This window comes from Rhinolophus hipposideros (assembly GCF_964194185.1).
Source record: "Rhinolophus hipposideros genome assembly, chromosome: X".
NCBI classification, from domain to species: domain Eukaryota; kingdom Metazoa; phylum Chordata; class Mammalia; order Chiroptera; family Rhinolophidae; genus Rhinolophus; species Rhinolophus hipposideros.
The window spans coordinates 50,703,391-50,729,812 of NC_138046.1; the positions used below are offsets into that span (position 1 = coordinate 50,703,391).

General features: G+C 39.3%; 1 protein-coding gene across 2 annotated transcripts in view; it reads left to right on the top strand.

Annotated features, from left to right (window-relative positions):
• Nucleotides 1-1,256: 1,256 nt before the first annotated feature.
• Nucleotides 1,257-26,422, top strand: part of MORC4 (MORC family CW-type zinc finger 4) — a 65,367-nt gene continuing 40,201 nt past the window's right edge. Inside the window, exons 1-9 of one of the 2 annotated variants that reach the window (XM_081042150.1) lie at nt 1,257-1,651; nt 1,774-1,846; nt 7,436-7,568; nt 12,647-12,864; nt 13,596-13,743; nt 16,121-16,253; nt 16,577-16,705; nt 19,376-19,495; nt 20,898-20,998. In XM_081042150.1, the coding sequence (XP_080898276.1) occupies nt 1,550-1,651; nt 1,774-1,846; nt 7,436-7,568; nt 12,647-12,864; nt 13,596-13,743; nt 16,121-16,253; nt 16,577-16,705; nt 19,376-19,495; nt 20,898-20,998 (1,157 nt within the window). In that variant the 5' untranslated portion in view covers nt 1,257-1,549. The remainder of the gene's footprint in view (nt 1,652-1,773; nt 1,847-7,435; nt 7,569-12,646; nt 12,865-13,595; nt 13,744-16,120; nt 16,254-16,576; nt 16,706-19,375; nt 19,496-20,897; nt 20,999-26,422) is intronic. The other variant, XM_081042149.1, reaches the window with a different exon arrangement.

Genomic DNA, 26,422 nt, shown 5'->3' on the forward strand with positions numbered 1-26,422 from the left:
TCGCTGGTTTGATTCCCACATGGGCCAGTGAGCTGCACCCTCTACAGCTAAGATTGTGAACAACAGCTCTCCCTGGAGCTGGGCTGCCATGAGCAGCCGGAGGTCGACATGGGCTACCCTGTGCTGCCATGAGCGGCCGGTGGCCAGCGTGAGTGGCCAGCAGCTGGCCAGAGCTGCTGTGAGCTGCTGTGAGCAGCCGACTGATGACCAGAGACTGACTGCCTCAGCGGGGGGAGAGGGGGTGCGGGAGTGGGGGAGAGCGCAAGTCTCATAATACCAACATGGGCCAGGGAGCTGTGTCCTATACAACTAGACTGAGAAACACTGGCTTGAACTGGGGTGGGGAGGGGGGAGGCTAGTGTCAGAAATTAATGATATGTAGTGAAGATGTCTGAAGTGGGATTTTTTGTATTACCAAAAAAAAGATGAAAGAGAGAAAGAAAACCGGAATTATCATAGAGGAATGGTCAAATAAATTATGCTTTATCCATACCAGGGAAAGTTATAGTTAAAAAACACTAAAAATCTTTTTTTGTGTATAATCAATATATGTTTAATAGCACAGAAAGTAGAAAGTACAAATAAGAAAAAAACCTCAAAATCATGTGAAGTGTGTGTGTGTGTACACATGCATATGTATGTATACTTGTTTTTCCAATAAAAAGGTATCACATTACAGAGTATGTTGTAACCTCTTGTTTCCTTCATTCCCTCATGAATATTTTCCACATCAATATTCATCTACAAACATGACCTTTAAGAACTGAATAGTATTCCAGTTTATGGATACTCCATAACTTAACCAATTCCTATTTTGGGGTATTTAAGTGCATTCCAATTTCTCGTTTTATAAATAGCCTCCATGCAGACTTGCAAAGCTTTAAAGATTTACCAATTGCGTTCTAGAAAGTTCTGGGTGCTTCTGGAGACATTTAAGCCAGAGTAATCAGAATTCTTTCCCATCACCCAAGCCTGCTATCTTCCCAGATAGCACAACTGTGGTCTTTAGAACTTGCAAGACTTGTCTTATCCTGCCCGTTAGTCATGCAGTCTAACTGGAACTCTGTTCCAAAAATCCCTACACCCTCTCCCTCCTGTCGCTCATTCCCGCCCTTCCCCACGCACCCGCCCCCTTCCCCCCACACTCACCCCCTCCCCTCCACACCCGCCCCCTTCCCCTCCCCCCTCCCCCGCGCTTTCCCGCTCGGCGGCCTGGCCTATGGCAAGCGCCAAGAATTAATTAGGGGCGGGGATCAAGGAGCGGCTGTCAGGAGGTCGCCATATTTCTGTACGGCCCGGAGGCCGCCCTGGCACTCGGTGGGTCGGGAGAGGTGCTGACAGGGCGGGGCCGTCGCTCGGCTCTGCCTGCCTCACCCCTCCCGCCCGGGACAGGTGGCTGGAGCACGCTCCGCCCCCGCCAGCTGAGGGTGGGATCGAGGGAGGGCGGGTCCCGCACGGTCGCCTCCAGCTGCGAGTGCGTGAGGGCCAGCCCGGGACGGCCGGGAGAGGAGTCCGGCGGCAGCAACCGAGTACCGTGGCGGCCAAAAAAATGCTCCTGTACCGAGGGGCCCTCGCGGGCCCTGGTGCGCCGGGCAGCGGGCTGGTCCGGCCGGGCGGCGGCCCTCAGGCCTTTGGGATCCGCCTGAGCACGGTAGGTAGGGGGCCCGAGGGGGCGGACGCGCGCGCGCGCGGACCCCGGGGCTGCGGGTGGCGCGCGGGGAGGGCCCAGCGGGCTGAGGCCTCACGCGGGACGGGACCTTCTCTCGCCCCCAGATGAGCCCCCGCTACCTACAGAGCAACTCCAGCAGTCACACGCGACCCTTCAGTGCCATCGCGGAGCTGCTAGGTGAGTGGCGAGGGCGGGCCTGGCGCGTTCGCCCAAGGCAGTGGTGCCACCGTGGTGCCGCGGACGCGAGAGGAATGTGCGGAGCCGCGCGGGGTGGGCCGGGGCTGGGGTGGGGGCGTGGGGACTGGCCTCAGCTTTGCAGGCGGAGGACGGGGACGGCGCTCTCTCCAGGGACTAGGTTCCACGAATAAAGCTGAGGAAACAAGGTGTGTCTGAAGAGTTAGGACTTCTGTGTGGTTTTCCTCTCTGGCTCATGATGTCCCGGCCACTTTAGAATAGCTGAGTTAATAACCGAAAGGAGATGCATGAAACTCTTTGGCCCCAAGGCAGCTGGGATCCACAGAACTGGCGACCGACAGAAGGCGCCAAGCTTGCAAAGGGGCATCATAGTAGAGCCGGTAGAGTCATGAGGAAAGGTCTGGAAAACGGAGTTCTTTAACTTTGGGGACCAGAGAATCTGGGAATGATGGGACATCTCTTAAAAGATGACACGAGTGCATTTGGCTCCCTGTACTGCGGAGGGCTGGATCCGTGGTCCACGAGCGCCCTCACACCGCTGGAATGAATACTGAGCACTTAACCTCTCGCTCCACTGGTGTTTGCTTTTAAAGCGTTTTCAGTTGATCCCTTGAAGCCAAGTACCCCAGCTTTTGCAGTGGTGTGCTAAATACTGTGTGGAAAGTAAAGAAGGAAAGCATTCCTGGACAAAAGGCAGCAGCATACAGTTGCACATTATCAATGTTTCAAAAATCGAAAGAAGGGAGAGATATTTATGGGGCAGGGTAGTACACAACAAAATCTAGAAAATGCTTTCAAAGCTCCCCAAATGAGCCCTGTCCCTACTTAAGCATTCACTGTGGCCATGCAGTGGGAGTTGTCTTGGGCTAGAAGTCAGTGGGCAGCTGGAGGAGATGGTCAGGAGAGTTATTTGCAAGGGTAACAGGGAACTTTAATTAATCTGACCATAACACAGAATGCTTACAATAACTATGTATGATTTCATTAGAAGGTGCAGGGGAAAAAGTGACATTAACACATTTTGAATCCTAGAGAACAGAAATTATGTCTTTAAGGTTTTGTACCATGCTTTGAGTAAAACTCTGCATGGTGGAGTGAGATCTATGTGCATGTAGCGTACAAAAAGAAAAAGGGAAAAAATAACAATTTACTTGGTGGGAGGTGGAAAACAAATGTGTTGTTAGCTCATAGTGATACCATGCAAAACCATATGCATCTATGCTATACTGTGTACTGAATTGTATGGGTGATTTAAAGAGTGTTCCATTTGTAATTCTGGATATATAGTTTTTTTCTTAAGCATTAACTTTAAAGAACCTAAGCCTGGCCTAACACATCCCATATGAGTGCAAGTATTTATGTATGTATTTTATATATATATATGTATATGTATACATATACATATATATATGCACACACACACATACACACAAACCTGCACACATATATGCAAACACAGATTTTGAAAACCAAATCCCAACTATTTGTGGTCATATTAATAATAGGGAAAATGGAGAGCAAAACATTAACTGGTAATCCAAAGCTTTCATTTTAGGTTTCCCTTCAACAGTTTTCACCTCCACTTATGCATTAATTTTCTAGTGAATCATTCATTCAGTATTTATTGAGTACTCACTGGGCAAGGCTACCATGGTAGGTAAAAACAATTCACTCTCCTAGTACGGTAGGGGACATAAAATATGTAAAGAAGGTTCATGCTTTGTATAACAACAAAATAGAGAGTGATGTATCAGCAAAGATCCACACATCCCGTGCTGTGGGAGTTTACAGGAAGGAGGGAAGACTACCAGCTTACCAGGAAGAAGAGGGTTAGGAAAGGCTTTGTAGATGAAGTGACATTTGAGCTGAGATTTGAAGGATTGGGACATGTGGATAGGGGTGAGGGGAGGGGAGGGCATGCCAGGCAAAAGGAACAACTGTGAACAAAAGCATGAAGAATACTGAGTAGTGACTTTAATTAGAGCATGGAATTCACAAATAGTCAAAATTCTATGTCCTTAGAGAGTTTACAAAGAGCTTTCACAAATACGTTTTTAACTTTACTCTTTGAGGTAAATGGCATTATTATTGTTGTTATTATTATCATGCAGATGAGGATACAGAGGCTCAGAGCATTTAATTGACTTTTCCAAGGTTACATGTCCAGTGAGTGGCACATCCAGGACTCAAACACAGGTCTTTTTACTCCAAGTACCAAGTAGGGAATGAGGGTAGAATGGTGGACTGGGACCAGGATGTGACTGGGGATTTGGGGATTTGGCCTTTTAGTCTGAAGTTTTCTCAACAGGGGAATGTTATGATCAGAGCTGTGCTCCGGAAAAGACAATCTTGCAGCACTAAATAAAATGGGTAGGAGAAGGGAGAGACATGGCTTTGAAAGAGTGGTTAGGAGGAGGTTATCACAATCATCCAGGTGAGAGGGAATAAATGCTGTAAACTAAGAAAGTGACAATGGGAATAGAAATAGCAAGATGTGAGAGAGCCTAGGGAATGCATAAGGTAAGAGAGAGGGCGGGATAAAAAAATGACCTTCGAATTTAAAACTTTTGGTCATTTGAATGCTGATACTATGTGTGTATATAGGGGACAGAGGAAGCACAATAGCTTGTGTTGGAATATGATGGCGTTAGTTTGAGATAATATTTTTAGATACTTGAAAGATGTCCGTAGGGCAGCAACTTGGTTGTGGCAAACTTGCAGGAATCCACATAGGCCATTCTGGGACAGAAGAAGATGGGAGGCTTGTGAAGTGCTACCTCAAAGCCACATCCCCACTCGCCACCCTCTCTCTCCAGTGAGGCTGTCATAAGGATAGGTTTTCATTGCTTTCCAGGTTCTGATGAGGTATGAGGCTTCAGTTACAATGCTTTGTTAGAAGACCAAGCAGGGGTCAGATGGACTGGGTCACGGGCTAAGGTAGCTTGCCTGTGATCTGGTTTTTCATGCTCTTGCCTAAGTGGTAGGCGAGGGGAGGTAGAGATAGGGTCCTCCTACCAAGGGTAGTGTGGGCCAGCAGGTTAGGAGAGAGAAAACTCTTTGGGATCTGGTAGCACATGAGATTGTGGGCCAGGTTGGGGGATAAACACATCCCAGGATCTGCTAGTGCAGCTGTTTTCTAAGTGGTGGACGAGGGGAGAGGAGTAGGGGTTCTCTGGTTGCCCTACCTGTTCATAAGGCTGGGTGGGCTGGGCCACAGGAGAAAATAGCTTTCCTGGCATCTGGTAGCATATGCTAAGTGTTGATAAATTTTTAGAAAGTTTAAGCATCAAGAGGTAGGATTGAAGCCGACTGCCAGATTGGTACTTTACTGTAAATTCATTTGTGGAAGCTGGTCTTGTTGTTACTATAATTTTATTTGTTGAGGCCAAGTGAAAGACTGCTTAGAATCAACATTAAGTGCAAAGCTCTACTTACTGCTGCAGCCTGCCTGCTGTTTTCTTGCTGCTTGCTGCTCCAGCTGTCCCTGGCCTCTTGCATGCCCCTTTCCCCTAGCTTTCAGCCAAGGAGATAAAATGTCTAGCTAGCTGCTTTGTAACTCCTCAAGCACCTGTATTTAAACTCTTTGGTGTGTTCCTGTGAAAAATCACCTAGTAAAGTTTGGGCAAAATTTGGAGTAAAGTGGAAAAAAGTAAAAGTGATTTTGTGAGAGGCCTGTGAGCTGGTTCATTGAATTCACTGCTGTATAAACATGGAGTTGGAATTGGTATGTGTTATGTGTTGAATTGTGAATGTTCATAAAGTATTAGAAAACAATTTCTCTACATCCAAAATTTTCAAAGTAGAAGTGATGTCTTGTTGGTTGACAAGTTAAAAGAATCAGTCTCAATGGCCCTGGCTTTCTGCCAGCAGGAGTGACTGATAGGTTGTAAAACAATTCAGGGTCTGCTTGCCAAGTAGTTTCTTGAAACAATGGATGCAGCTTCACAATGCTGAATCCTGTCAGTTAAAAACAAACAAATAAACAAACAAAAACAACAACCAAAAAAAAAAAAAAACAACAACCGAAAAAACAACTGCTGCCTCTTATACAAAGTAAAACATGTATTTCTGATAAAGCCACTCTTGCATGTCAAATTTATAATTCCTGCCAAAAGTTGGCCCACTTGATTTACCACATGACACACGGTTTTGGCCCCACCCAGTCCTTAAAGATTGCCATATCAGACCTCTTAACCCCCTTCTGGGGCTATTGGTGATACCTTACTGCTGTTAAGACTTTTTCGGGTTACAATCATTGACAGTTTTATCACTGATTCTGGCAGCATCATTGTGGCCCTTGAAATTAATTTGTCTTGTTTTATTTGATGGACATTCCATACATCCAAGTGGTTATAACTGATACTGTTAATTATATTGTAAAAATTGATATTTTGAATACGTGTAATACTTCTTTTGCTTGTAAGGTATAAATGTCACAATTTGAACAGTGGTAGTGGGACCAGTTTAGAGACAGTCCCCCACCTGGATCTCTCAGCCTAGCCACGTGGTATCAGGAAAGCAGTATAGGATGACAGGGAAAGGGTAGAGGGTGGAAGGGAAGGTCTCAGTCTTGATTAAAGAGCTAGTAGAGACAGGAGCGCTGAAGGAACCTAGCCAACGGATTGCACAAACTGCCCTCCCACTCGGACCCATGAGTCCTAATGAGACTTTTACACTGACAATTATGTAAACGGAACTTCTGGCTAAAAGATGTGGCCACTAGACAACAACATCCCCTGGGGTTATGGACATGCGCATATGTTAGAATATGGGCAAATTTGATGTTTTTGGAGTCTTAAATAATTAACCCATTAGGAAGACCTAACTCAGGAAGAATCGTGGAACTCTCCCCCTTTTTAACTTTAATTCTATGTTCTCCATTTAGTGAGGGTTGGGCTGCCTCACCTTTAAGACTATTGCAGTGTACCTAAGCAGAATCACTCCTTCTCTCTAAGCAAGCTTGTTACCATCACAGGGACCTAGGTGGGCAGTTAGTTTTTATTTTAACCTCTAATTCTTTCAACACCTCTTAGACTATAAACAAGGATGGTGATAATATCTGTGTTCTTTAACAGAGGAGGTGGTATAAACAGTAGAAAATAAATTTTTCACAAATAAACTGTAATGTGTGTAATACGCATCTATTTGTACCAAAATTACGATTCAGCTCTTGCCCAAAGCCACCCTTTACTGTGTGTGTTCACGAGCAGTGAAGTGGCTAAAAGACAAGAAGTAATAAGATGAAAAGAGAGATGAAAAGAGAGCAAAGTGCTTTGTATGTAGGAGTAGTTATTTTCCCCACAGACTCTGAAGTTTGAAGGGAGAAAGGTAGATTTCAGATTAGTCGTTATATGAAATCTAATAATCAGCTTATAACCCCATCTGCCATCATATCTGTTGTTCTCTATAAGCTCGGAAGTGCACTACCATTAATGCTTCCTGCTCACCTTTTGGGACATCCACGTGAAGGGAATAAAGGACAGTGTCTCTGTCTTGGGGGTGCTGAACTAGAGATTTTAATAGAATATTGAGGAAAAGAGCTCTAATATCACAGATTTCTACCTTTTGCAGATAACGCTGTAGATCCAGATGTATCCGCCAGGACGGTCTTCATAGATGTTGAGGAGGTCAAGAGTAAACCTTGTTTGACCTTCACTGATGACGGATGCGGGATGACGCCTCAGAAACTACACCGGATGCTCAGGTAAAAATGCCTGCGTCCTTTTTCTCTTGTCTGGAGTTCGTGAACTCTATTTAAGGCTTGATGATTTTCTTTAATATTTTACTTTCCCCTTATGCATGCAACAGATATTTATTGAGCATCTATTATGTGCCAGGGTACTGGTTATGAAATAGACACTGTTCTTGCCCTCAGAGAACTTACAGTCTAGCTGGCAATTCAGACAATTAAGCAGGAATAATAAGAAGAAAATAAGTGTAATAATAAGAAAGCATAGGATGCAATGGGGTAAATCATCACAGGAACCCAATCCGATCCAGGAGGTCAGGAAAAGCCTCGTAGATGACGTGATTTTTAAGCTGAGATCTAAGGGTGAGTAGTAAAATTTAACAAGGTAAAGGAGCAGGGCCAAAGGGTAAGAGTTCAGGCAAAGAGAACCAATAGAAGGCATTCATACATACAATCTTTGAAGGTTTAGCAGTAGAATTGCGAAGTTAAATGATGTAGATTGCTATTGCGTGAACCTGGTGAAACCGATTTATGTTGCCACTTTCAGTACATTTAATTACTTGGAGAAGTTTGTACTTGAGAATGTAAGTTTGTACCTTATTATCTTCACGTGTCACTCAGTCAAAGATAAGTGTTTCCATAACTCCTTCCTTCTCTCTCCCTTTTTTAGCAGATGAGGTTGATTATTCTTCACATGGCTTCCTGAACCTAATGTGTGAAGCATGAATAACAATGAAGGGGTTCTGTGGGAGGAAAAGGGTTTCAATCTATAGAAATGGAAAACATTCATTTGATTGTAGTTCTCTTTGAAGGTATTCTAATTCTATAACCCTGTTTGGTTGGAGGGAAGTCCCTTTGATCCATCAAGGAACAGAAGTGAAATTTGGGCATAACTAATTATAGATTTTGTTATGTTTTACCACTGAGCAGATTGTGTATCTTGTGTCTTAGACCATCATAATTAGAAGAATATTTGAGGAAAGCTTCTGGAAGTGATATAAGAACGTGGCTGGTATGTTAGTGAAGTTATGGAGCTGCCCCTATCTTTTAGCTTATAGCATCACTTTATATCCTAAAGTTAATATTTTATATTAAGAAAAAATATGAGTTTTGATAGGATGGAACCAAAATGTTTATGTGTCTAATACTGTATGTACTAGTTTGTTTCTTTTCCTTAAATCATCTTAATGACTCCTTCCCTCTACACTTTATCCCGGTGACATAGGTGTCAAATAGTGGGCCCAGTAAATCTTACCACCTTCCATTTTGTCTGTGGAACTACGTTGGTGAAAGTTGGTGCTTAGAGTTACAAGGCAGGAGGAAGAAAGATGATTTCAAAATGATTGCAGCAGTTTTTGTTCCAGATTCCTTCAACAAATTTTAGCTGAACGTCTATATGAATGTCACTGGAGATGAAATGGCGGACCAGACAGATGTGGTCCTCACTCTCAAGGGCTGACAGTTTAGTGGGAAAGATAGAAAAGGACTGACGAGTAGTACATCTCAGTAGGCTATCCTACCTAGTGGTAAGTGCTCTGAAGAGTACAGTTTCTGTGAGTGCGTATGATGGAGGGATCTGTTCTAATCTATAGAATCAAAAAAAAAAAGGCTGCCCTGAAGCAAAGACATTTGAGTTGAAATATGAAGGATGAGTATCATTCATTTAAAATTTGGTTCCTTTCCCAAGGAACAAAACAGAGCAAAACAGGCAGAAACTTTTTTAGCCATAGCATTTTTTGGCATTATCATGCCAACTGTGTTTCCCACTAATCTGAGCTGGGTAATTTTTACTCATATGTAAAAATTAATTTTAGCGTATTTTTTAATGAGTTCTGGATTATGTATATTATATGTGCTGGTTTTTATTTTTGATCAAATCTTAAACTTGAATGTGTTAGGAGTTCCCATGTATTTAGATGAGATTATTTAATCCAATCTAACTTTTCGCCAACGATTCCACTTACCACAATTTCTTTTTCAAAGGATTGAACTTTCGAGGTAGCTTTGAAAATTATTATTAAGTATATTAGTATTTCTTTTTTTTGGTTTGAGGGCATGTTGCTTTTATATTTAAAAATAATAGAGATAGTTACGCAAAATTTTTAAGCCTATAGAAATTCTGTTTGCTCTATAACATTTCTTATAGTCCTAACCACATTTTCCAGTTTTTTATGCTACAGTTCCTATTTTCAGGCTAATAAAATAGTTATGTAATTGCAGCAACACTTTTTCCCATAAGTACAGAATCCCATGAAAATCAAATTAAAAAAGAAAAGCCTATCATTAAATTTCTTTAAGGTCCACAATTCTCTTTAACTTCGGTGGTTAGTGTGTGAAGCAGTTAGTCTATATGTTCAGCTGCCTTTTTCAGCAAGGCAGAAAGCCTCTCAAAGGTCAAGGATTAAAAGCAGCTATTGATCTGTGGATTGAAGGTATTTGCTACCTCTGCTCAGAAGTGCATTCCTAGTAGATCTGTTCTAAAACAGCCAGGGAATAACATTGAGCTGAGCAGTCTTCCATTCTTTTATATTTCATATTATATCACCAATATATCTAGGAAACAGCAGTGCCTGCCCTTATATGTCCATGGATTTACTAAGGTTTGTTTCATTGGTCAGAGCCCCTATTTAAATTTACCTCTCTCAAGTCTAGAATCTTGACATTTTAAGGCACACAGGAGCAAGCTGCAGTATTCCTGGATTCCACTCAAAGAGCTACAAGTATCCAGGCCCCCTTGGTGTGTAAACACTGTTGTCTCTTACATGAGAGGATAGAACAGGACTTAGTGAAGAGAAACCACATGTCTAAGCCACAGTGTCTTTGTGGAAAATGAATGAGCTGTACCAAACCATATAAAATTTATTCCTACAATACTGTTATTTATTGCAAAGGCTTTTATATTAGATAGTTACTTGATTGGTATCTAGCATCCATTCTTTAATTTTCAGTTAAATAGAACACCTAAAATGGAAACATTAAGTGGAATAAAGGAACACATAGGAACAGTTAAGTGGAACCTAACAGCAACACCATCCAGAGCTTCCAGCTCCTCTTTGCTCATTATTCTTATCCTTTTCCATTTCTGGTTCTGGCCCTGCCCTACTACTTGTCTTCTCAAACTTAGTCATTTGGTCTCCCCAAACTAACGCAGTAAGGGTTTATACTTACAAAGGAAAAAAGAGATAATAGATGGCAGAAGAGGCTGGGATGGCTAGGAAATTCAGAGAGTGATATAGTCTCCCTGTTTTCACCACTTTCCCTTGACCACCTAATTGAAGCTTTTGTGGCATTACAGAAGCTTTAAGTGCAAATAATCGTATAGATTAATTTCACATGGTAGGTTACTGTTCATGAAGAGCCCTGAGTTTTAGATATGCCATCAGATCTGAAGCAGAGCTGCAGGATAGCAACATGACAATTCTCAGGGTGACTTCTAGACTTAGTTTAAGATTAAAATTTGAATATTACTTTATAATATATTGTACATATGGTATATAATTTAATCCTCATGACCGCATCTTTTCTAGCCAATTCTTCACAAGAGCAATAGGAATGCCTGAAACTTATCAACTTCTATAAGTTTATTTCCTGGAATACTAAGGCCCATGCAGAGCAGGAACTGTGCTCTTTTGGAATTTTCAAAATAGCAATTGCCCTAGAAATTACCTATTTCTGTGGTTAGATTTTTTTTTTTTTTTTTTTTTAGCTAGGATACACAAAGCTCCTGTAAAGTATTTACTTGAGAAAGACTTAATGATATTATCATATAACAGTTTAAAACAGAAAATTTAAAAGGCTGTACTCTTTCTTAGGGAGCAAACACAAACCACAGCCTTCAGGATGTGTAAACCAGGCAACTCAACCTTGCTCAAAAGACTGAAAGCCAAGGCCAAGCTGCTCAGATCTGGCATATAGAATGTCTATTTCATCGATGTTAGAGAAGCATGTACTCTGTAATATATGAAATCTTTCCTTAGACTGTGTACCACAAGGGCAAGAATCACTTTTTTTTAATTAACAGTTTGTTGTATCTCCAGTACTTAGCTCAATGCATGGCACATACTAGGTACTCAGGAAATATTTATTGAATGAGTGGTAGTGTACAGCATTGTAAATTTAGTCAATCTGGAGAGAATCCTTAAAATTATTAGGTTGGTGCAAAAGTAATTGCGGTTTAAAAGGTTAAAATAATTGTAAAAACCGCAATTACTTTTGCACCAACCTAATAGTTTTATTTGTGGTGAGGTAAGATACATAAGGAAGATAATCGTCACTTTCTAAATTTCCTATCTTTAATTTTTTGGGTTCTGTTATTTTGTGTATTTGCATGGAGAATATATGAAAGGGAAAGGATCTGGCTCCCAGATTAAGCGGATCATAAGGGGCTACAGAGATTGTTGAGGTGACTCAGTGACAGGCCCTTAATAGAACAAGAGAGACTTTATACTGCAGCTGTTTGCTGATATTCAGAGGCAGAACTACCTATTTTTATCCCTTGGCCACATTCCAATGAACTGTCCCAGCAGATGGAGCAGAGGGTAAGAATTGGAGAGTTATATTTTGGGTGGAGAGTTGAAATTGTTAAGATACGTAACCTGACTTTCAGATTTCTAGAGGGTGATATAACCAGGTTAGGGGGTGCTTAGTCTAGTACTTCTGACCAACGCTGCTATCTGGTGCTTTCATTGCCACCTCTAGGGTGTACTGAGATGACCATCCTTTTAACCTGGCCCTAACCTTACCATTAGCAATCAGAGCTATTTTATCTAGACACGAAAGCTACCCATGGCCTTGTCCAGCTATCCCTGTTAGTCAAAGGAGGCTGCCTTTACATTTCTAAAGTGTGACTCTGGTGTAGTGGAAGTGTTTGTGTACACACAGCCCCACAGCAAAATCAGTCCCATTACCCCATAGTAATTTCCTATGCTTTTAACTTAATAGTTTTGCCCAGAAGGATCAAAAGTAGGAAAAAGGGGGCTTTTTACAAGTGTTCTTCATTTGTAAGCTAAACATTCTGCTTGTCCCTTATCTTAGGATGCTTTTTACCTTTTTGGTTTCTTTCTTCTGATTTCTTTTTTCTTGTGTAATTACAGCTTTGGCTTTACAGATAAAGTCATAAAGAAGAGCCAGTGTCCCATCGGAGTCTTTGGTAATGGTTTCAAGTCAGGCTCCATGCGGCTAGGAAAGGACGCTCTTGTCTTCACCAAGAATGGGGGTACTCTCACAGTTGGACTCCTATCACAGACCTACCTGGAATGTGTCCAGGCCCAGGCAGTTATTGTACCAATTGTTCCATTCAACCAGCAAAACAATATCCTTTCTGGAAATGGAGAATGTTGGTTAAAAATTGGTCTCATCTGACTATTTTGATAGAAACCTCTTTCTTCAGGTCAAATCCAGCTATCAAACATTTTCATACTTAAAGAGGTACATGACTGTCTTAAATTTAACTTGAATTTCCCCCCATTAAATATTTTGAAAATAAATGGACTATTGGCCATAGCTTAGAAATGTTTTTGTTGTATGGTAATTTTCATTGTTATGCGATTTGATCTCTCTCTTTCTTCCACCATTCCTTTGGTAAAGTTCCCTGGGCCTTCTCTGTTTTTCTGCCTGAAGGTAGCTACATTCCATCATTCTCCTAGAAACATTCTATTCATCAGCTTATCTGATGGCAGAATAGCTCATTTCCCTATGCCTGGACAAGCTTTTATTTCTGTTTTACCCAAGCACTATAGCAGTAAAGTTTGAACTCATTGCTTCCAAAGAGTCTAAAAATGCAGGCTTTGATCTATTTTTTAAATATAGAACTGTCTTTATTTACATTGTCTCTTTGAAGCTGTAGTCTACAGGGGTAACTGGTTTTTGTGTTGGTTTCTACAGCCTTTCTTCATTTTCTCCTTTCTTTTCTTCTGTAGCAGTAATGCCCATGCTTTATGTCTGTATGTCCATATTTTGTCTAAACATGCAACCCAAAAAGCAGATCTTCCTTATAGCATCCTCTTAAAATATTAATTTTCCTTTGACTGTGTTTGGTTTTACAAAAAATGATTATTACTGAGGATTCCTTGCCCAGCCTAGAAGCCATCCTGAACTATTCAGTTTTCAACAGTGAAAATGACCTGCTGTCCCAGTTTGATGCCATCCCAGGCAAAAAAGGCACTCGTGTTCTCATTTGGAACATCCGCAGGTATAGTATTCCAAGGGTGATAGATGATAATAAGCAAAGGTAGTATGCTGAAGCACACTTTAATAAATCTCTAGAGAAACAGAGTAGGTAACTTTTGATACATATCTGTATCTCACTGTATACTTTTCATTAACATTCTTAGAACCACAACTCTGTTTGAGATAGTGGTTCTTATTTGTAAAATGTGGAGCTATGTAGGGTGGAGACATGCATATCCAGATTGCCACAAATAATCAAGACAGTTCAATGAATATTCTGAACATGAATATTCTATTTTATATTCATGGACACTGTTTTGAGGAAAGTAAATGATAGTTATTTCACTTGTTTGACAATGAAAATGAAGTATGAGAAAGAGGCATTAGGGTAATAAAGCATAACACGATCTTTAAAAACAACGACCTCAGTGTTAGTGCTTCAGAGTAGCTGGATTAGAAGTAGAAAAATCTTGGAAGCAGATAAATTTGAACTATGGTGAGGCTGGCTTCAGGTCGTGTTGAGAGCTAATAAAACAATCTAGAAATTCTCTAGGATACGTCATATGTTTAATCTTGTCATGTCAAATGGAATACATTTAACAGTGTCCACTAAAACCTAAAAACCTTTAATATAAAATAGTGGTGTTACTCTTATGCCTAATAGAACAGAGTATCAGATATATTCATTCGTCATTTTCTCCTTAAGTCAAATGTTTCACCTCATTTCTTAGCTGGGTTAAACTTACAGAAAAACCATGCTGGTTTGTGTAGAAAGTACTTTAACTAAAAAGAAAACAAACACAAGGAGATTTTTCACACATTGGTCATTTAGATCTTCTGTGTCCTACTTGGGAAAACCTCAAATAATATTTTTTCTGAGGTATTTCCAATGATTTAAACACATTAAGCAGACTTTTTTCTTTATCCATTGTTTCTCAGTTATACGGTACTAGGTGTTATGTAAATAAAGGATTCCATAGTCAAATAACTGGGAAAAGCTGGCTTAAACAAAGTCTACCATGTTGCTTTATTGCAGGACTTCTCAGCAATAAAGAGGCTTTAATATGCTAATGTTATTTCAATATGCATTGAAAATATTTAAGAGAGCAATATAGTATGCAGTATTTCCCAGTTTCAAAAAATGTTTCTCCAGTCCTCTTTTCCTTGGAAGGTGAATGGTGAGGGGCAAGGAGGACAGGGAACCCCCTCAGAGTATGTGTTAGAGTCGAATGGGGTAGCAACAATCAGGATTATTCTGGAAAATCCAGAGTATACTATTATAGTGACATGGGCTTTATACAAGCTCCACACCTAATGGCTCTGGTCCAGCCCTGAAGGAGGAGCTACATTTTTACCACAGCAGCTCTGAGCTTGCAGAGCCCGGAGTATGAGGGAGGTATCACTAGACCTTTGACATTGCTCTAAGAACCAGGAATTGTTTCTCAATTTTATTTGATCACACAACCAACCCATCTTACCTACCCTCCTTCCCTCCCTTATTCCCTCCCTCCCTCCCTCCCTCCCTCCCTCCCTCCCTCCCTCCCTCCCTCCTTCCCTCCTTCCCTCCCCCTTTCCCTCTTTTCCTTCCTTTCTTATTTAAGAGTATTTTGGGGAACTGCTGTTCAACAGAACAAATTTTAGAAACTGTTCTGATATATATGTTTTCTCCGTAACCCATCATTTGTTTTGAGTTTTTTCCAGGAACAAAGATGGGTCTTGGCTCTTTGCCCTGGCAGTTGTTAGTGATATAGCCCAGGGTCTTGGAATGGACTAAAGCTAAGTGGCCGAAAAGGGTTATGAGAAGAAGAAAGGTCCTTATAAAAGGAATGAGTACTATTATATTTAAATGATAATTCCATAAATGATTGTATAGAGGACTAGCAAATATATGCTGTTTCTATAACAACCTTCTTTTCCTTTTAAGAAATATGATTAGATCTGGGGAAATCTTGGTATCTCATGAGTCCTTATACTATTGCTGAAGTTAGAAGAAGTAGGTTTTGATTCATCTATTTATTCAGTTAGAGAGAATGGTGTTGAATGACCTGCCCAACAACACCCAGAAAGTTGGGATCTATTATAAGATCCTTCTTCGAGGGGATAGCTGGCATCCATTTGATTTATCAGATCACATACATAGCCACTTTCCTTTTTTTTTTTTTCCCTTTCCTTCTGTACTTGGCATTACCAGTTCTATGAAACACAATAGATCTGTTTAGACTGGAAATACCGTGTGGTCTTCAAACCAAGTAATTTGTAGTTCTTTAGTACTGGTAGTCAGGAAAAGAAATAAGTACCTGAGTTTTGGCTCATATTGTTTCTTTTCTCTTGGGTGCCTAGTGCATTTTTGTCCTTTGGAGCCAGTTTTTGTTAGAGTGGTACTTGTCTCTTTTACCCAGAAATAAAGATGGAAAGTCTGAGTTGGACTTTGATACAGATCAATATGACATCCTGGTATCAGACTTTGGCACAGAAGAAAAAGAGACTGGTGGTGTTACCTCTGAGCTGCCAGAAACAGAGTATTCTTTACGGGTGAGTAAGAGTGGTTTTTCTCCAACAATGAGAGGTAAGATTTGCTGTAACAAGAACATCTAGAGAACAAGATTTCACTTTAGTTATATAAAGATGACAGCCTTTTAGCCCTGTGTTAGGAATACTTTTCACTGTTTCCACCAAAACAGTTTAGTGAATATAGTCAGCAGCATGTTAGTGTGGTAGTTATGATAGTATAACAAGGTATAGAAACTGAGCCAAATCTTTGTCCAGAATAGACCTTAGTTGGTAGCAGTGTTTTATGGGGATGTCAGTAGAATTGGTTATTATCATATAATAACTTTCCCTTCACTATTCCATAGGCATTTTGTGGTATTCTGTATATGAAGCCACGAATGAAAATTTTTCTGCGTCAAAAGAAGGTGACTACCCAGATGATTGCCAAGAGCCTGGCCAATGTAGCATATGATATATATAAACCTACCTTCACAGTATCCTTACAACTACATGAAGCTTATCTCTTCATTTCAGGATTAGATTTCAAAGCTGGCACAGAAAAACAAAAACCTTTCCTTTTCTCATTCAAAAATATGTGTTGCAGTACAAATCCTATTACAGTGTACTCTGAAGAGGTGTTTCTTAATTGCCAATCTATGCATCAGTTTTATCAGAAATCACCTGGAAATTATTAAAATAATACAGAGTCCTGAGACTTTGGAGATTGTGGTTCAGTAGATTCTGAAATCTCCTTTTTTTAATAAAAAACATTTATTTATTTTTAAATTCTTAGCTGATTCTAATAAGCAGCCAGGTTTGAGAATCTAAAAGGTCCACACCATTTGGTTTATATTGGCATTTTATTTTGTTGTATATTACATTGATTGAAATAGGTAAAATGTTGACTTGAACTTGTTAGTCTTTCAGACATAGTATGATTTTTGTCATGACAAGTTCAGACTTACGTTGATAGAAGTTAGGAGAGTGGAAATCAAAGGTTGATTTTCTAGGCTGAGATAAATCTTCAACAGGTTTGACATGGATTTCCTGATACTTCTCATAATGGCAGCCACTCAGAGAAGTAATTACTCATTTTCACTTCTATCCCCCATTGCACTAGGCATGCATTTCAGACACTTGAGAAAAATCTTAAGATTATGGAAATTAGGTCCATTTTTTGTTGATGGTTTTCTGAGCAGGAAAAACGTCTTTGAAATGTTGAGAACTCATAAGCAGTTATAAAAAATTGCTCTTGTAATTTATTGTCTAATAACTAAGCACAGCTCTTGGACTAAGAAACACACTCTCTTTACTTTATCAAAGGCATTACTTACCTTACTTTGTCTTTCTTCCCCTGATCAATAATTAGAAATTGTTGTATCCTTTTTAAAAAGCTGTGCAATTGTATCTCATAAGCAGATTGATTTTCTCCTTTTTGGGAACAATACCTTGTCTACTAGGAAAATTTTTTTAAAGCCAACTTAACAAAGCCAGAGCTAGCATTGTTAACATCTGTAGATAACTTAGTTATGTCAGTGTATGTAGGCTGGGATCTTAGTGCCATTGGTTTAACAGAGCCAGTCAAAAGGATTGTTTTCCAGCTACTGTTTCAGGTATACCACACTTCTGTCACCAGCTTCTTTCTCTTATGGGTTTCTTTTATGGGTTCCTATGCACGCATTCTATATGTACCTTAACTCTTCTTAAACCCCCTTCTCATTAAACTAGTTACCTTCTCTATTAGAATTTGGGCTAAAAGAATTCACTATAGGCATGAGTAAAATGAAACTCCTAACAAAATGTCCCCCAAGATCACTGATGCTGATTTATTTATTCCTCAGTTATCAAAGGCCTCTTCTCTCCTCTTGTCCTCTCTCTTTACACTAATTTGAGGAACCCCCGACCCCGGTGTACTCACATCCCATAACTTAGAATTTTAAAAGTGTACAATAGAAAGTTTTTGACTATTTATCTTAAAAATATTAATTTTATGGTAGAGTTTTAGTTTGTTTGGGGGAGTTTTGTCCTGTTTTGTTTTTGCGTTGGAATAGGGTTTTATTTGGGGTTTGATTGGAGGTTCTGAGGCCCAGAACATTGTATGTTCTGAGCCAGACATTACTGTGTTATGTACTCACTTGTATTACTGTCCTCGTATCATGCCTGGCCCATGTGTCACATAGATTTATTCACATAGCTCGTTATTTAGAGGGGGCGGTGGATAGAATTTTTTGAATATGTAGCAAAAATAAATTTTTATTTAACTCATTTGGACATGAAGATTTCTTAGTATTTGTTTTAATGAAGATATCAGTTTATCTATCTCCCTTTTATCTTTCTTACAAATAGGACATTTAAAAAACCCATCATTGTTCATGCTTTATGTATAATAATTAGTCCTTATTTCATCTACCCAAGCTTGTTAACTTCTTCCCATGAAATGTATTACAACAGGACTATTCATCATCCTTTACCTTTAAAAGTGATTTGGTTCTTGGAGCTTTTGCTTTCATACTTTTGAATGATTAGCAGGATTTACCTAATTGCGTATAATTGTGTAGATTTGTGTTGTACTATTTACAACTCTTATCAGGACCTGGGAGACCTAACAGCAAATTGAGCAGCTAACAAGGTTAAGAAACGTTTCATAATTATTTATGAATTTTTAAATCACTTATGGCACTTTGGTATATCTTCTCACAGTCTTTTCTATGTATATGTTTATATATACATATTTTTAGGTAATGCTTGTTAATAATATTCTGAACCTTTTCCTAACATTCCCAAATATTTTTAAAGGGCATAGTTTTAAAGCTGCATAATTGACTGTGTGGATATACCAACACTTATTTAATCATTCCCTTAATGTCAGACATTTAAATGACTTATGTTCTTCTGTTGTTATAACTAGTTGATAAATCTCTGTAACTCATAAACCTTTATGGGCTTCCCTGACTGTTTCTGTAGGATAAATTCCTAGACAGAGAACTACTTGGTCAAAGGTTAAGATTATTTTTAAAGCTTTTAGTACAGAATTTTTAAATGCCCTCTAGAAAGGTTGTACTGATTTACATCCAATGGTGTATAATGCTCTTTGCTGTGATCAAGTGCAAAATTTTGTCTGCTAAAGCTGCTGGCGTTTGTCTCCTTAATGATTTTATTCTCAGAATAAGCAGGTGAGAATAACTTTTGGGTTCTCTTGCAAGAAAAAGAAGCAGTTTGGAGTAATGATGTATCATCACAACCGGCTCATAAAGTCCTTTGAGAAGGTGGGATGTCAGGTGAAGGTGAGTGGCCAATGTTCCCTTGTCATGGGAAGCTGAAAAGAATTGGAAGAGGATTTAAAATTTGCAAAGGGAATAAAGTCTTTAATGGCTTTTACTCCCGTCTTGTGATGGTTGTTAAATCTGATCCTGGAAGTCTGTGTTAGCACTGAGCCGTCATGTGTTGAAAAACACTACTTGTTCTTCATGGAAGTTAGTTAACCCAGGAACTTTACTGGATGCATTTTCTAGGTAGTTGTTAATAAGAGGTAGAATTGGAACACCAGCAGCTCTGCCATGTATTTAAGTTTATTAATGTTGAAGGTAGGTTTTTATATTTTCTTGGGGAGACAATAAGGCATAGTGGAAGATGCAGAAAATTTAGTGGTTGATGGCCAGGATTTGAGTCCTGGCTTTTCCACTTACAAGCAGTGCAACCTTGGCTAAATTGTTTAATTTTTCTGAGACTCATTTTCCTTACCTGTAAAATGAAAAAACAACAATAATTTTACCTGGTCTGCCTACCTTACAGCTTACAAAGTTGAGAGATTTAAATGGGGTAAATTGTGTGAAAATACTTTATAAACTGAACTACACAAATATTACCATCTTCAGTGTTTTAAATGATGATTTAATGTAGAAATATCTGCAAGTATCACATTCATTCCTGTTTTATAGGTAAGAATGCTAAAGCACAAAGAACGATGAACTGCTTTATATTACATAGATGGACAAAGTTATATAAGACCCAGGATAGCTAGTCTTCAGCCTATGTTGATTTTCCTTGTTATATCATCTTTAGACAATTTATGTCTGTGTGCCAGCCTGATTATACCTTGCCTCAATTCCTTCCGTTAAATAATACTTTAAAATATTTTAAGTTCAAAAATCTGTTCTATCAACTTGTAATTGATAACCACTACAGGTGTGACTCTCTTTAGTAGTTGTTTGGTGGCCTACATATGTAAAAATAGTTTATTTTAATAGAGTGTGATGATTACCTAGCATCCTTAAAATTTTTTTCTCAGATTAAGTATGTACCTAGAACAGTAGTATATAACCCTTGATTTTTTTTAGCAGTTTCATTTTTTGTTCATATGAAATCTTATGGCAATCCCAGAATATAAAACAGGTGAAAGTAGAGGTAATGTGAGCGAAGTATAGATGGCTATTAATCCTTGGAAAATCCTCGGGAATCTATGGATCATAATTTGAAAATCTCTGCCCTAGAATTGGCCACAGATTCCAGTTCAATGTAATACCTGCAGTCTATTGAAATACATTATGAGTATTTCTCTAGATCTTGCTAGCATTTCCTTGCCCATGAATGTTAGGTAACCTTTCTATTATTGTTTGGAATTAAAAGGAAATGCCTACAGGCAGTCAACAGTAATGTAAGTGTTGAAATTAATATTTTTCTTCTAAGCCAACTCATGGAGAAGGTGTGGGAGTAATTGGAGTCATTGAGTGCAATTTCTTAAAACCTGCCTACAACAAACAAGACTTTGAGTACACCAAGGAGTACCGGTGAGTCACTCCCAACCTGAGGTGTTTCTGATAGTTTGTTCGGATATGATTCTATTCTCTGAAACCTCTAAAATAATAAAAGCGTCTCAAAAATCCAGGCAGATAAATTAAATGAGAATTCCTTCAAATCTATTTTCCAAAATTAGAGATAAAATGATTTTATTTTTAAATTAAAGCTTATTGATACATGAAATATGGAGCCCAGTTGAGATAAACATTACCTGAGTGGTGTAAATGTCTACCTATTACGTTGTTTTGTACACCTAAAACTAATAAAAACTAATATATGCAAGGACATAAAAGGGCAAGAAGATATTCTTGGAGTGTGGAGAAAGAAGGCATGAGGACATTTTGTGTCATTTTCCATGAAGACTCAGTAGCAATTTTTTTCTTTGAGTGTTCGAGTGGGGGAAAAGTAGTTCCCCAAATCTCCTTTTTTTGTGCACCCCAAACTGTAATAAACTTAGTTAAGTGTTATACCTTAATTTATCTGGAACTATAGAATTTTAGGTTTAGTCCTTGACACAGAGACAACTATTTGGATGGCAACACAAATTAATTTCAGGGTGATTGGTTTTTGGTCACTAGGGCTGTTCAGTGGTTCTGGTAACGGCCTGCCCTCAGTTTTAAGTACAATGCTTTTTTGTTTGTTTGTTTGTTTGTTTTTTTAACTATGAGTCTGGCCCATAATGGAGATCTTTGACTAGGACTTGACTCTTAATAGTGCAAGTTTAGAAATGACCTCAGTTTGACAAAAGTCTCAGAGCTAAGGCATTCTGTTTCTCTAGAATAAAAAGAATAGTGACTTTCTGGTGATTAAGAAAATAGTTAAGATTTGTGAAATCCAAATTTTAGATATTAAAAATTACTTAACATCTTCCTTATATCACCTTTGCCAAACCCCCATCGATCTTTTAATTTCTAGAGCTATTAAACCCTTCCTTGGTTTGTGATGTTTAGTTTCAGTACGATGAGTTTGAGTTGATTGCAGGGCATCCAGATATATTCTATTGCCGGTAGGTTTATTCAGTTAAACATACAGGATTTCTGTCTTAAGTAGTTTAATATCTGCTACACAGTTATTAAAAACAGAAAACTAATATACTGTCTTGAACACAGAATCATTTGAGGATAAAAATTTGCATAACTCTTATCCCAATTCTGGCATCATTTTCCTTTTTATGCAATTTATATGAAATGAAAAGATGTTTAGTTTTTAAAAATAAGGAAATTTCAGAGGGGGATTAGAGAACGTTGTCTGCTATCACAGACTAAACTCATCCTAACAGTATCATAGATATCAAAACTGCAAATGCTAAAAGAGATACCAGCCTTCATACTGCTGGAATGTCTACAAATAAATCATCTGTAATATCACTTTTAATAGTTGTGGATATCAAATTTCAGCTGCAACTGTCAGGGCCCAAACTTAACAACATTTTTAGAGTAAATTTCAGCTTAAGAAATGCGATCAACACATCCTAACTGAGCAGCCCGCTGTTTCATGACTCCGTGGCTAGGCTTTGGAAGTTTTCTAGAGAAATTCAAGACACGGTTACTGTCTTTGAGGAGCTTATAGTCTATTTGTAATAATGGATTGTTATATACATGAAACAATTTAAAGAGTACTAAAATAACTGATCAATCACAACCAAAGCCGTATGGTAGAGAAAAACAATGCCCTGAGAGAACAGATAGGGAAGCTTTTAGGTAGAAAGTTGATTTAGGATTAGCTTAAGGGACACAGGATTTAGAAAAGGAAGGGGAGGGAAATCCAAGACGGAATTATAGCATGAGCTAAGATAGTGAGAGGAACTCAGAATGGTAAGAATATGGGGAGTGAAATTAAAAGAATAAAACTAGAGTAAGGGAAATAGATGGACAGAGTAGGGCCACATCCTAGGGCAGGGGTTGGCACATATCTCCTGTGAAGGGCCAGAAGGTAAATATTTTAGGCTTTGTAGGCCATGTCATTTCTGTTGCAACTACTCAATTGTGCTCTAGTACGAAAGCAACCATAGACAGTATGTAAAGGAATGAGTGTATCTCTGTCTAGTACTATTTTGTTTGCAAAAACAGGCAGTGGCCTGGATTTGGCCCACAGGCTGTAGTTTGCCGACCCCTGTCCTAGAGCCACAGTTCTCAGACTACTGCCAAGCTGCACATAATGGACTCGCAGGGGAGCCATAGTATATTTTAAATTTTTGAGGGCAATGCAGTGATACTTGTCTTCTGTTTATAAACAATAGAATTTGTTTTACATTACTGTCGTAACACATTACCACAAACTTAGTGGCTTAGGACAACATTAATTTATTATCTTCGAGTTCTGTAGGTTAGAAATCCAACATGGATCTTCCTGGGCTAAAATCAAGGTGTTGGCAGGGCTGCATTCTTTCTGGAGGCTCTAGGGGAGGATATCTCCTTGCCTTTTCCGGCTTCTAGAGGCCGATCTCATTCCCTGGCCTATGGCCCTCTTCCTCCATCTTCAGAGCCAGCACCGGTAGGTTGAGTCCTTGTCACATTGCATCGCTCCATTGACTTTGCTTCTATATTATCACATCTCTGTTTCCGACTTCTTCTGCCTCACTCTTCCACTTGTAAGGACCTTTGTGATTACATTGGATAATACACAACAATCTCTCTATTTTAAGGTCGGCTGATGAGTAACCTTAATTTCATCTGCAACCCTGATTCCCACTGGCCATGTAACCTAATATGTTCATAGATTTCAGGGATTATGGCATAGACATCTTTGAAGGACCATTATTCCACCTATCACATTATGCCCTCTGGCCCCCTAAGATCCACTTACATCTCTCACGCGAGCTACATTCACCCCATCCCAACATCCCCAAAAGTCTCAACTATTCCAGCAACTCAAAGTCTAAACTCTCAGGTTAATGTCATCAGGTCAAAATTCCAAAATCTCATCATGTAGATCAGGTATTGGTGATACTCTGAGTCTGATACATTCTGGGGTAAAATCCCTCTCCATCTGTAGACCTGTCTTTCTTTTTTGTATTTTTCTCCTGAAATACAATGGTGGGATAGACATAGGGTACCAGTTATAGATACTCCAGTTCGAACAGGAAGGAAAATTGAAGGAAAAAGGAGTCACTGTTCCCAAGCAATTTCAAAATCCAGACAAGCTAACTCCATTAAATTTCAAGGCCTGGGAATAATCTTTGGGGTCTTATAGCTCCACCCTCTGGATTTAAGGTTCTGCACTCTGGGCTCATGGCTCCACCCTTAGAGTCATCTTTCATTTATCATCAAGGGCAGCATGTTATTGCAGCTGAGTAGTTTCATCAGCCTGTTTCCCGACTAGAGTTTTGGAGATCAAAAGGCTTTCCTTCATTTTATACTCTCTTCATCTTTTCCAGTCCAATCTAGCAGTTTTTGTGCTAGTATACCATCCTATGAACCTTTTGGGTCTCACATGTATGTTGCAGATATTCACTCCAGATAAGAGGTTCCTGACAGGTCTTTCCTAGATAATCCATTTCTATTCTTAGCTTCTGCTGAGATCTCAGTCACATGTTTAATCTTTTCAAAGAGCTTTTTGTGTGACTGAGTACTCTGACATTTGATCTTTCTGATATACTAGCAAAAGGTTGTTCAGTCACAGGCTTGGCTTTTTCTCTAGAGCATGCTTTCCTGACAGTGAATCTTGAAATTTTAGCATCTTTTACAATCTGGGTAGGCTGAGAATTCCTAAAATCATTAAGTCCTGCTTCCTTTTTGTTGAACTGTTCTTCCCTCAATTTCCCTCTTTCCTCTCATATTTTACATAAGCATCAAGAAGACACCAAGTCACACTTTCAACACTTGGCTTGGAAATCTCAGCTAAATGTTTCATCACTTACAAGTTCTGCTTTCCATATAATTGTAGGACACAATTCTGCTAAGCTTTTTACCACTATATAAAAATGATCACCTTCCCTCAAGTTTTCCAATAACATGTTCCTCATTTCCTTCTGAGCTTTTACCAGCAACACCTTTAACATCCATAATTCTAACAGTCTGTTCACAATGATTTTGGTGTTTTTTCTACCATGCTCCTCACTTTTTTTGGAGCCCTCACCAGTGGGGTGTTTAACATCCGTATTTCTACTGACAGTCTTTAAGCAAGCTAGGCTATTTCTGTCATGCTCCTCAAATTCTTCCAGCTTCTGCCCATCACCCAATTCTAAAGACACTTCCGAATTTTGGGTATTTGTTAGAGCAGCACCCCCTCTTTCGTGTACCAAAATCTGCTGCATTCCTTTTGATTACATCATATCTTTGTGAATCTGGGTTTTCGCTGGTTGCTGTGATACAAAGCAAGTAATACATGAAAATCAGTGTCAAATAAGAAATGAGGAAAGTTGTGTCCAATTTGATTCTAAGGTTTGAGAAGTTGTACAGTACCCCACAGGCATACACGTCCCATTAGTAAGTAATTGTGGCTAAGAATGAAACAGAAATAGTTTTTCAGCTTATATGTATTATTTTTTTCAAATGGATTTTAAATTCTAGTTCATAAATATTTTCTAAGTTGTTTGGATCTAACTAATGGAGCTGGTATTTTTTTTTAAGGGTGCCATGAAAAATTTGAGACACTAAGGGTGCCATAAAGCAAGGTTTGAGAACCTCTGTTGTAGAGGGACATTGGGTAAAGTAGTTGATACCTTACAAATGAGAATTCATTGCATAGTTCTTGAGTAGGGGAATGACTTGACACACTATCTTAAGAACATGGTGCAGTTGACTCTTGAACAACAAAGGGGTTAGGGGCGCCGACCATCCACACAGTCAAAATCCCACATATAACTTAAGTCGGCCCTCCACACGTGCGGATTCCCAACTGCAGATCAAAATTACAGTTGACCCTTGAACAATGTGAGTGAACTGCGTGGGTCCACTTATGTGTACGTCCACGTATAAGCAGACTTGCACCGTGCAAACCCGGTTGGACGTAAATCCGTGGGCCCACACAGTTCAAACCCAGCTGTTCAAGGTTCAGCTGTACATTATACTTGTATACTGCTTTATGGTTTATAAGGTGCTTTCCATGAATTATGTCAGTTGATATATCTGGCAGCAAGATGTGGGATGGATTGAAGGAAGGGTTACAGGCTGTTGGAGTAATCTAGGTGAGTGGAGGTCTGAAATAAGAGTATCTGTGAAAAAGGAAGTATATGATAGGTACTATGAAAAAGGGCAAAAGAATTTGGGGATATATCAATAATGGAGTACAGGAGATGAAGGAGATGGAAGAATCAAAGATCACTTGAAAGTCTTAAATTTAGTAGACTGTGATATTGGTGGGATCATTGATAGAATAATGAGGTTGGGAAAAGGAACAGTTTCCTGGAGAGGCAATGGTGGAAACTAGATTGTAGAGGATTGAGGCAGGAGAATGAAGAGGAGGTAGTGGAT